The following is a 12540-nucleotide window of genomic DNA, read 5'->3' on the forward strand; positions in this document are numbered from 1 at the left end:
CGATATAAAAAAGTAATCAATTTGAAAGTAAACGCAATAAAAAAAAATTGCATGATTTTTCGCTGTGCTATCATAATTCAACATAATTTAAATTTTCTTTTTTTCTTTTTTTTTCATGTTATAACTCTAAAGCCAATACTGAAAATTTATAATGTACATGACGTAAACTATACATTTTCAGTACTGCAATTAATATATTGAATCGCAGCCTATACATATATAGAGAGAAATATTCGAAACAAAAATTGTTGATAAACTTTTAGAACAAAATTATAATATGAATAGAAATAATAGAAAATAAATTATTTGCATTAATTATACATTATGATCTTGACTTTCTTTTATAACTTTCTTTAAACTGTAAAAAAAAAGTATATCTTTAATTGTTTATTTTAATGAATTTAAAAAACAAATTCGGCGCGAGAGTATTTGTGTAATTTTAATAACGCATAAAAGTATTTAATGGTTAAGAAATCTTTTAAATAACATAGTACAGAATAATATCTTTCGCTACTAAAAGAGAACGAGCGACAATATCGGTACGACACGGTTCTCAACAAGCCGAAAATATATAGGATGGTCTACTCCAAATTTAGATCAGTACATAGAATCACACCGGACGCGAAACGCTAAATGCGGGACAGTTATATATCGGTTTTTCCTCTCAATAGTTCGAGAAATTTCAGTTTGTTCATTCAATCTAACTGCAAGCGCATTGCATCGCACCGATGAGAGAATAGTTGCTGATACGTGCTTGTATAACAAGCATTCAGGTAAAACAGGTTTTTGATACACAAACATTATTTCTATTCTGATCTCATAATGTTTAACCCCCGTTAAAATCCATAATTATATTTTTTTAAATTAAATCGCGCTTGGTTTTACAAATATGTAGTGTAAAACAAATATCACACAGAAAAGAGAAACAATTAACAATTACTAAAAGTTACGAAAGCTAAACAAGGGAAGAATTTAAAAGCAAAAATAAAAATAAAATTTCCTGGTTATGCCATCTGACGGAAAAAAACTAGAATTATTTGCGTGTGATAAGACACCTGAAATAAATGCCCCATATCTTCGCGAATCTAGAGTTCATACCTTAATTAGTTTATAGCATTGCAGCAATCGCATACAAGCCGCCTTCTTGCGCGTACAGGTACACGAACATTTAATATCTAATAATTTTGCTATACTAATTAAGAAATACACCAAATTTTGCACTAGAAATTTATCCTATCTATTATCTTGCAGCAGAAATTGATTTTTGCTTTACAGGGTACTTACCAAAATGGATCCACGTCTCTTTTTGATTGCATTAACATTATTAGTACTGGCAACACGCAGTTATGGCATCACGCGACCAATAAAAATCGGTAAGCAGTATGCTCCTCCTAGAAAAATAAATCGGAAAAACATCGTTTACGAATAATTTGAAGTGTTTTTATGATAACATAATAAACTTGATTTTGTCCAAAAGAATTTAATAAGAAAATTAACAAATAAGAACAAAAAATAATCTATTTTACTGATACCATGTAATGTAAAAAGTATTCTAAGATAATAATTTTATAGAACAAAATTAAATTAAAAATGTACAAATTTCTTTAATATTTAGAAAATCTTAAAATAATTTAATAAGCCTTTTCTCTACTGAAATTATATCATCATTATGTCGTCAGGTGCAATCTTTCACAAAGGCGATGAGGATCATATGTCTGCGTTTTTAAAAGCAATATCTGATACAAGATACGAACACGAAGCACCCGCGTTTGAATTCATCCCTCTTACCAAGTATATAGATGATGATACCGACAGCTTCAAGACTGGACTAGCTAGTGAGTAAGCGAACATAAAAAATCAATCATTGTGAATAATTTGTGAAACATACTATAATAATTAATTTTGACAATCTTGTTTTCTACTAATTTTAAATACAGACGATGTCTAAAATTTCTCTTTTACATATGTGTTGTTACATTTGTTTTAATTCAACTTGAATTCCAACAGATTTTCTAGTTTTCTGGTTCAATCTAAAGAGAGGCCTTATTACATATTTGCCTTAACTTTGACCATATTTAATTTATATCTGCTTATTTGATGTGTTATATTCTCTCCCGTATAGCTTGCCAGCTTTTGCAAGAAGGTGTGGCAGCTATTTTCGGGCCTGCAAGTTCGCATACTCGCGGAATAGTCGCGAGCATTGCCGCGAGATACGAGATACCGCATATCGAATATGTTTGGCAGGAAAACGAGGGAGTACGAGCGGAAACGGAAGAAGATCAAGATCCTTCAATGACCATAAATGTATTCCCTGACAGCGAGATGGTCAGTCAGGTCAGTCGATCCAATCGCCATAGAAAAAAATATTTTACAATCAAAAAACGATTTTGTGTAGATGCGCTATAAACTTATTAAAGTTTTTGAAGGGGTTCTATAAACTATATTGCAACATAATCCGTAAGAATTCAAATTTTGCGCAATATATATCTTCGAAGTATAGCATGTATATCAACAGAAAAGCATGTAAAGTATGTTAAATCATAATAATATTATTTTTGTATCAAAACTTTTACACTGATAAAATTGTCTAGGCTATTGCCGATGTTGTCGATTCTATGAAATGGCATGGCTTCGTGGCGATTTACGAAAACAGAGATGGACTGTCGCGCATTCAAAAGGCTCTGACGTTGAAACGACAAAAGGATACTTCTGTTACAATTCGGCAACTGAGCGATGGATCAGATTATCGCCCGATGCTCAAAGAGATACGCAACTCGTCTATTTTCAATGTCATCATTGATGTCAAACCGGAAAAGATCATTGATCTTCTCCAACAGGCGAAACAAATTAAATTGCTTGCAAATTATAGTAATTTCGTTATAACATATTTGGTAATAATATACAAAATTTACAAATCTTATTAGAGAGTTTTAAAAATAAAAATTTAATTAAGGAAAAAAATAATTAATAGAAATTAAAAATTCTGATAGAGTTCATATACAAGTTAATTAAATAATGTTATAAAAAAATCGATAAAATGATTGATGATTATAAGAAAAAATTAAAATTACATTTCTATTAAAATTGTAGGATGGATCCAAACTAGGTATCTCGGAAATACAAAACGACACCTCTGCCAATATCACCGGATTCAGCATAAGACAAGATGATGTGGAAGGTATCAATTGGGTAAATATACAAGCATTTTTAAGTAGCAGTAAATAAAATAATATATTCGTTATAAATATAATATTTAAAAATTTATCTTTTCACCATATATTTAACCCTTAAATATACTGACGAAAAAATTGTTCAGAATCAAAAATTACAAATTACTCACGGTGAATCTTTTTGACTTATTCATTAAATCAATAAAATGTTTTCATTTCGTTTTATTATCTTAAATAAATTATTGCAGTTAATTTATTTAAAATAAATAACAAATATATCTTGAATAAAACATTTTAATTACAAGTATAATAATTTCGAGTTTGCAACAAGAAACGATTCTATTTCAGTTAATTATTTATTTCACGTTTTGATATTTACGTTGAATTAAACAAATATTTTATATTAAACGGAACTTAGACTAAAACATCATTTTTAAATTTAATTACTTGACTATTTGTAATTTTGTTGCAGATAGACTCGGCGGTTCTATATGATGCAGTATTCTTGCTGAATAAAGCGATGGAGATGCTAAATTCGAGGAACACTGATAATAATAATCCTTTAATGATTGATCCTGTACCACTCTATTGCAATAAAAATGAAACATATCAAGCGGGACCCAATATTACGAGCATTATACGAGAGGTAAGTTCTTCTACATCTCTTTTTTATTATTCGATAGAGAAAATACACTTAGCTATAAGCTCTTTCAAACATAACCGACTTATCAAAATTTTAAGACACAAATGATAGATTAATATTTCGAAAAGTAAAAGAAAATGTTTAATATACTTATCATACACTTTTATCAGACATGATAAAAGTATGAATATAACTACCGAAAAGTAATAATTGGCATAACAACAAATTCTGCGAATTTTCATTGCGCGATTGAAACTAAACAATCGTATTTTGTGTGTACTAAATATACTTAAATTTAAATTAATTATATATCTGTAACTAATAATAAATTTTCGTTATAGTTATCGAAGATGAAGAAGATAACAGGCGTTATAAATATTGATAAATACGGCCGTCGACGGGACTTTAACATTACGATACTGGATTTTCGACCGGATGTAACTGCAATTAGTTATTGGGACTATAGTGGTCTACATCCTATGCAAACGGAGAAGGAACGCCAAAGCTATTTATATAAAACCATTCAAGAAAAGACATTCCTAATTAGTACCAAAGTAGTTAGTAATGTTATTTAATGTTTTATCTGTCAATGTTAATTACATTAATAGATCACATTAGCTATCAAAACAATATTTTAAAAAATAATTACATCTCGCTGACTGCAACAAATGCAAATCTTAAATAATTATATCGTGTCAGATATTATTCAGACTAAAAAGAATACTCGTAATAAAGAAAAAAAAGTAAATTTAGAAAAGCAAATTTAAAACGGTAAATAGAAAACAGTATTACATTTAATAAATAATTTTGCTTTTGATAAAAGTTATAGTATAAAAATAAATATACTATATAGTCAGCATAATACAAAAATAAAATCTATGCTATTGGCATGAAAAGCAGAAGCGTTATGTACAACATTTCAATTTGAAATAAAGAAATCAATGAAATCTATAACGTAAGACTTCATAATAAAACTTTGTAATAAATCTAATGTTATTTTCTGCTAAAACTGTATAAAAATGAAAAAAATTGTGCGACACTGATTCCAAAGCTTTCAAAAACATGTATAAATTCTTTTTTCCGTTTAATTCAGGTTGAGCCTTACGTGAAAGAAGTCACTGATGGATCACTACGAGGACATATGATCAACGGGAAATACTACGAAGGCTACTGCATTGATTTAATCGAGGCTATTGCAACTGAGCTAGGATTTAAATACGAGTACGAGCTCATGACTGGACCGACTGGAAGTTATAATCCGAAAACCAAAAGTTGGAACGGCCTAATTAAACGCCTTCTGGATCATGTATGTAAAACGTTTTGTATTCGCAAAAACTCTGTTTATATAAAAAGAGATTTAAATTGATCTCAATCACTTAAATTTCTTTTTTTACCGGCCTGTTAAAATGTAAAACGACCGAATCAACTATTTTCGTACCGAATATAAAGATATATTAACAATAAAAAATTAATATGTTTTAAAAACATGTCTTCTTTAAAATCATTTGAATCATCCATTATTTAATATCACCCTCGACTTCTTTCTATCTCTCAAGAAAATAAACGAGTACGGCTATTCGATTTTGCTCTCCTTTTTCGAATAATTTGCTATTATAATTATTTTTCTTTTTTGCAGAAAACTGATCTTGCGATTTGCGATTTAACTATAACACACGAACGTATGTCTGCCGTGGATTTTAGTCTACCGTTCATGAATCTAGGTAACAATATTTTTTTAAGTGAAATATTTATCAAAATATATTAACATTAATATATATATTAATATACATATTATTTAATAAAATCTTTAAAAAATTGTAAAATACATTAGACTATAATAAGATGCCAAAAAAAAGTCATAACATGTAACAATAAAAAATAACTAAGTTTAAGATTATACATTATCTTATCTAAAAATGCCATTCATAATAATATTATACTTGATCTGCTTCATTTATATACTACACTATTTATTTACTATACTAGGTATAAGCATCTTATTTGCCAAGCCAGAAGAGAAGGAACCGAATTTGTTCTCTTTTCTATCGCCGTTAAGTGCCGACGTCTGGATTTACATGGCGACTGCTTATCTCGGCGTGTCAATAATGTTATTTCTTCAAGCAAGGTAAGATTATATCCAATATATTTTATTTATCCAATCTTCTCTAAAGATATGCAGAAATTGTCACCCAAATATATATTAAAATCAATAAAGAACGAAAAAGCTATAATAAATACGAAAACAATAATAAATGTTTTGTAATTGTGTTTTGAAACGTCTTCTGATGTAATTCTTTTTAAAGAATGGCGCCCGGCGAATGGGACAATCCGCATCCATGTAATGCCGAGCCTGAAGAATTGGAAAACAATTTCGATTTAAAAAATTCGTTATGGCTCACCATTGGCTCTCTAATGCAACAGGGTTCCGACATTCTACCAAAAGCGCCGAGTATTAGAATGCTCGCGAGTATGTGGTGGTTCTTCACGCTGATCATGATTTCGTCTTATACCGCGAACCTGGCAGCATTTCTCACTGCGGAGAAGATGGACGCGCCTATTAAAAGTGTCGAGGATTTGGCAGGCCAAACGAAGATCAAATATGGAGCTGTCGATAGTGGTGCGACAGTAGCATTTTTCAGAGTACGTTAATTTCAATATTGTAACAAAATTACTGCAAGTATGGTATAGTTCGATATTATGTATTTAACTAATACATTTATATGTATTTATATATATATAAATAATATTAATGTTATTGATTGAAACGGCATTGGAAATTCAAATTATCAGGATTCAAATTCTACGATATATAAACGTATGTATGCAGCAATGAAAGAAGCTAGACCAAGCGTGTTTGTCGAGACCAACGAGAAAGGTGAGTATCTAATCACGCAGAAAATAATTTAATATTTTTTGTTTCTTTCCGGATATCTTATTTTTGCACACAGATTGAGACACCTAAATAAAAATATCTAAATATTTCCTATAATAAATGCTCTTGAATAGATGAAAAAATATTTCTTAGCAAAAAACATAATTCTAGAAAAGATACCCTATTTGGATTTTTTTATTTGGTTTTAAAAATGTTTACTTTCTATCATGATATAGGTGTCGAACGAGTTAAGAAAAGCAAAAGACAATACGCTTTTCTCATGGAGAGTACTTCCATCGAATACATAACAGAAAGAAACTGCGAAGTTCAACAGGTTGGAACTTTACTCGACAACAAGGGCTACGGTATAGCCTTACCGCGCAGTAAGTGTAAAAGCAGAAATATTCTACAAGGATCGTTCGAATAACTATATCGATTAATGTTTCCCCATTTCTCTTCATCTTCATGTAAACGAGTCATTGTTTAATATTTTTTCGCAGATTCAGAGTACAGAACATTGATAAACGGTGTCATCTTGAAACTAGGTGAGAAAGGTAAATTGCAAGAGCTTAAGAGACTTTGGTGGAAAGAAAAGGATGGCGGAACGTGCACAAAGGATGTTGCAGATAAAAGCGCCAGTACCAGCGAACTAGGATTAGCAAACGTTGGAGGCGTCTTCCTCGTTTTAATGTGCGGTTGTGTTTTTGCATTGATTATTGCTATTTTTGAATTTCTTTGGAATATACGAGAAGTCGCTGTGAGAGAAAAAGTAAGATATACCCTTAGCAATCTTTTCGTCACTCTTGTATTTTATTTAAAATTAAAATTCTGCAATAACTGCTATGAAATAAATAAATTTATTTTATTTTCTTTAATGATATTCAATGTTTTAATGTAAAAACAAAAAACTTATCGTTAATTATTCTTAATTATATTTTTCTTGATCGTAAATTAAATCGTAAAAAAAAGAATATAAAATGTAAAATATATTGTATATATGAGAATTATTGCCAGAGAATTATTCATCATGTATGCTAAAGAGTTATTAATTCCTTTTTTTTGTACAGATTACGCCTAAAGAAGCGCTAATAGCCGAACTAAAATTCGTGGTGAATATTTGGGCAACGAAGAAACCTGTTAAAATCGCTAAGAGCAGCAGTGGTGCAAGTTCTATGGAAGGTGGACTCGATAGAGCTGCATCTACGGCTCGTTCTATCGTTGGTTCCTTTTTACGTCTTGATATGCTCGACAAATTTGATAAAGACCATAACACGAATAACCGTAGCAATGATCGTAAGATTAATTAATTACTATATCAGACGAATTAAAATAAACCACCGCATTTTCAGAATTCTGCACAAAGAGATATTTATATAATAAAAAATTGTATAATTAACCGATATAATAAATATATATAGATCAAATTATACATTTATTTATTAATCATATAAGAAGTTTTCTATTTGCTAAACTGTGGAGACGAATCACACACTATATTTATATACCTCACAACGTTCCTATACTCGATAAAAAATTAAGTGTTGATTAAAACAACGCAATATTGTTATTTCACTGTATAAATATTAGCAAAAAACTATACTATATATATTTCATTGAAAAACTTTTATAAGATTGCATACGTCTTAGGATAACCCAAGTAGTAAAATTTTCAAAAATGCACTGTATTTCCAAGTAATTCTTGGTAAGCAAAAACACATTTAATAACACTTTAAAAACACATTTTAATATTTTAATAAAAAAATAAGATAACATTAATTTTTGCTTGTCTATCTCAGATACATAAATGTGCAATCTGAACGCAATTGCATGCATTTCGGAACTCGATAACCACCTACGTATAGAATACAGATGCATAATATAAATTTTTGATTGCAGAAATTATTTGTAATCAAAAAATATTTTATTCTATTTTATAGTATATAAAAGCAAAAAAAGTTTGTCAGAAGTGGGATTCGAACCCACGCCCACAGAAGTGGACTGCGACCTGAACGCAGCGCCTTAGACCGCTCGGCCATCCTGACCTTATACTGGATTTCGTAAAGGATGCATAAATAAATATTCGAAATTCAAAATACTCATTAAAGGAAATTAAATGCAAGAAAATTATTAATATTGCTATATCAAAAATAAAATTTAACTACTACGACAAGCAAGAATTATTATTAATATATCAATATATGGTATTAAATAATCCAATAATACAATACAATAAATAAAAATTATTTCAAAACAACGTCAATTTTTTTGTCTTTTCTTGTATTTATAATCAGTTCTTATAATCCTGATTGATAAAAGATTTTTTTTAGATGATTAATTTTAGTTCTAACTCATAAATATTTCTAAAGTTATCAGTGCGGTTTTTTAAATAAAATTCTTTATAATTTATGTTATCAACGAAAAAAGGGGAAAATAACGTTCTAAATAGCATTTGCTTAACCGACTGCAGATACGTCCCTTTTCAACGTCGGTTAGAAGAAAATCTCAGCGAAGAGTCGCACTTCAGAATCGACAAAGAAAGCTTTTCCCTCGATATGCTCACTTTCACTTCCGTATTTAAAGACTGGCATACTCCACATGCGTTCCACATCGTTAGTAATACGTAACAGTTGTACCAATATATTGCCTGATTTACCGAACATTCTCTTTCATAAGCACTGATATAAAATGCTGTAGATCATTACAACAATATTTCTAATTTGTGATTATTTTTTTAAAAGATTTAAAAGATGGTTTGATTTAAATACAAATATAATAATAAATAAATAATAAATCCTTAGTATATATGCGACGATTATAAATTAATCTTTAATTTGTAATATCAAAACAATTTTATTTTATTATTAAACAACTTATTTTTTCGGTTTAAGCTTAGGCTTTCTAATAAAAAAAAAACGTGACTATTGTCTTTTAGAGCTCGTCTACCTTATAATCAATCTAAATGCATGCATGAAAGATAACGTCGATTCTCCTGAGCACTACTTATCTTCGAAATAGCGTAGATTCTTCCCCTTGATACATAGTTTATACCTGTTATATTTCTCGACTATATACAATTATCCAGAATTGTGACTATCATTTATTTTAGAAGCGTTTTAGTCGCATTATATGTGACACCTAAAAAATGTATATTATATATTTGTTTTTTTTTTTTTTTTATAATATTAAATATATATATTTCTTTATTTATAATGTCAAAAAATATCCTCTTTCTATATCAAAATTCTTTACAAGAAATAATTTCATATAGCTTGATATTATTTCTTGTGTTATTTTTTTAATTTTAAATATTCGAATTTCTCTTCCCTACCTATATCTCATCTATGTGATTTAAATCGACGAATTTATCACTAAAATTAAAGTAAAGTGTTTCAAGCCAACATGTATATGATTAAGACATCATATGATCCTAATAGTTATCATATATTATATATGAATATGAACATATTTCGTATATAATGCGTATGAAGATTTTCGCGATGAATCGAAAGCAACGACAGCAAAAATTCGAAACCGATCTCCCGCTTCCTGAGCGAGGACTGGTTGAAATCCGCGAATGTATGCAGCCGATCACGTAGAAAGCTCAGTTGCATAAGCCATACAACCGGATCTGCCAGACGTTGTTTCTGAGAAAGAGAAGAAGATGAGAGTATAAAGATGCGCGAATGATAAAGAGTGACGGGTTAAGAAATTTGGAGAAACTTTGGAAACCGTCGATGTAAAATCGGTGGACGCCGCGATCGGTGAGAGTCGCTAAAAGTTGTTTGTAACAATTTTTCTCATTGACTTTGCGTAAACGTTAAAAAAAATATAAGCCGCATAAGATTGCTCGATTACTCAATTTTACCCGAAGAGATCCGGGAATCGCGACACGCATACTAATATGCTGTTATTACTTCTTTCTCTTCTCAGTAAGATTTTCTTCTCGTAAGATTTTAAAACATCGTTCATTACGAGTTCGTAAAATACGATTATGTAAAAACGTTAATGCTGATACACGTACAGTAAAGTGCAGAAGTCAGAAATCGTAATGAAAGGTACATACTTTCGGCCACGAATCGGAGAATAATTCTTTTCGAGAAAAAAATTAATTTTTAACTGTTCTTTTTTTATTCATTTCTTGTGAAAAGCTGGTTCTCAGGTTGAATTTATTGGAAATCAATAAGAATCAATTGTTTATACACTGGTTTATGAGATGCTTTACAATGGTTCGATGGATACAAAGTCGGGAAACGACCGGAAGAACATCCGCTTATGTAGCGAAAATCGATTTGTAAAGCATCACCACACATTTTACGGCCGTTGCATCCGGGACGCGAGAGTCTCGGTCGTCATCAATTTCGTCACCGCAATACGAAGGAAGATGAAAAATGTATAAAGCGTATTTCGTACAGTACACGGATTGCATAGAGGAGAGCTTATCGTTGGAAACGTGTATTCTGTGGTTAATATTATCCCTCGTTCATCTCTCTTCTGATGGCGCAATAAAATTCTATGCGTGCATATATATATAAAAAAAATATAAATATTCAAAAGTTTAATTTTTTTATGTCGAGAAAAGATAGTTTGAAGCCGTGTCCGCTCTCTTGTGATCGCCGTAAAGTAAAAAAAGCTTAACACTTTCTTTTGGATACCAGACTCATATTTCACCTGTTTACAGCCGAGTAAGCCAGATCTCGAGAAGAAAATTCTCTCCGCGCTTCAAGCTTCTCTTTTCACTATTTTCCAGACTATGCTATCGAGACGAATGTTCGCATCGTCGATTCCCGCCTCTTAGTTGGCACACTCCTGTTCACTGCCAATCTCAACCGAGATCAATCATCCTACCCTCCTCTCGCCCCTTATTTACTTTATTATTTTAAGCGACAAGACCCTCCCGAGTCAAGGACATGCGTGAGACCGTCATTAATAAAAACCTTTTCTTCCTCGCAAGATTCAGGATGGACTTGTTCAATTTCTGTATCAGTCCGTGTATTCAAAACGTGAACGCGAAATATTGAGCAAATAATTTGTCTCATTAAATATTTAATATCGTTCACTAAATGATTTCGGTATTAGCGCGACACGTGTAATGGGAAAATTATCATCATGATGACGCCGTTTCCTCGGAAACAAAGGGAACCTCAAGTAACGCATAGAACGTAATAGGCAATTAATACTACAATAATAACAATATTATTGGATTTATCGTAATTGAACCACTCGAACGCTGTCTATGCAATACAGTAATATGCGATTATGCGCATCGTAATGTAAATAAGCTGCTTTTGTCGAGAATTAAATTCACACGCAATCTTTTTTAGCGATTGAACCTTTCTCTAATTTATATACGTAAGACATATGCGTAGACGAATAACACTTGTTGCAGAGTACACATAGATATCTCTTTCAAGATACTTATCTAATATCAGAAACATGAACCGCTTGCCTTTGCGCAACCTATCATATAAGATAATTGTTGTTACAGTGTAAAGCGAGGAGTGAGACTAAGAGCTGCATTTTTATTAGAGAAATTTGAAAAGTAAATTGTCGTTTTACATAAGCAAGTCTCTATATCCGCATGTGCAATCTCTCATTGCGTGATATACCGCATTATTATTACAATTATGTAAAGCCATGCTTTGTAATTATCAGATATGCCGATTAATAATTAAAAATGGGACAATCATAGAAGCGCATTTTTTTCCGAGAAATTACGATGATATTACGAGATGAAAAGTATGTATTTCATCGAACTTTCATTAAAAATTTGAAGTACGATTTACATAAAAGTGTTTTATAACAAGAGATATTTTATAAATATAACAACTGATATAATATTCCGTCAATATTATTAT

General features: G+C 30.6%; 1 protein-coding gene and 1 non-coding gene across 4 annotated transcripts; one reads left to right on the forward strand and one right to left on the reverse strand.

Annotated features, from left to right (window-relative positions):
* Positions 1-519: 519 nt before the first annotated feature.
* On the forward strand, positions 520-8110 carry LOC115244125 (glutamate receptor ionotropic, kainate 2-like). Of its 3 annotated transcripts, XM_029821523.1 has the most exons (17): positions 520-773; positions 1123-1156; positions 1276-1373; positions 1680-1835; positions 2123-2334; positions 2592-2891; positions 3091-3189; positions 3643-3816; positions 4155-4370; positions 4907-5119; positions 5450-5534; positions 5800-5938; positions 6117-6453; positions 6604-6688; positions 6922-7068; positions 7186-7454; positions 7753-7992. In XM_029821523.1, the coding sequence occupies exons 3-17, from the start codon at positions 1289-1291 to the stop codon at positions 7990-7992; spliced, it is 2757 nt and encodes a 918-aa protein (XP_029677383.1). In that variant the 5' UTR covers positions 520-773; positions 1123-1156; positions 1276-1288. The 3 variants fall into 3 exon arrangements, with proteins under 3 accessions (XP_029677383.1, XP_029677380.1, XP_029677381.1); XM_029821520.1 differs by lacking the exon at positions 1123-1156 and having other exon boundaries at positions 639-773; XM_029821521.1 differs by lacking the exons at positions 520-773; positions 1123-1156 and having other exon boundaries at positions 1289-1373; positions 7753-8110.
* A 533-nt stretch (positions 8111-8643) lies between these two features.
* Trnal-cag lies at positions 8644-8727 on the reverse strand. Its single transcript has one exon. It is a non-coding gene; the product is annotated as a tRNA-Leu (tRNA).
* Between the last annotated feature and the right edge of the window lie 3813 nt (positions 8728-12540).

Source organism: Formica exsecta, unplaced genomic scaffold, assembly GCF_003651465.1.
Source record: "Formica exsecta isolate Colony F162 unplaced genomic scaffold, ASM365146v1 scaffold80, whole genome shotgun sequence".
NCBI classification, from domain to species: Eukaryota; Metazoa; Arthropoda; class Insecta; order Hymenoptera; family Formicidae; genus Formica; species Formica exsecta.

Coding starts and splice junctions, on each gene's coding strand:
- LOC115244125 (XM_029821523.1), top strand. CDS start 1,289: ATGGATCCACGTCTCTTTTTGATTGCATTAACATTATTAGTACTGGCA. Junction 3,817..4,154: donor TTACGAGCATTATACGAGAG/GTAAGTTCTTCT, acceptor TTTTCGTTATAG/TTATCGAAGATGAAGAAGAT. Junction 5,939..6,116: donor ATGTTATTTCTTCAAGCAAG/GTAAGATTATAT, acceptor TTCTTTTTAAAG/AATGGCGCCCGGCGAATGGG.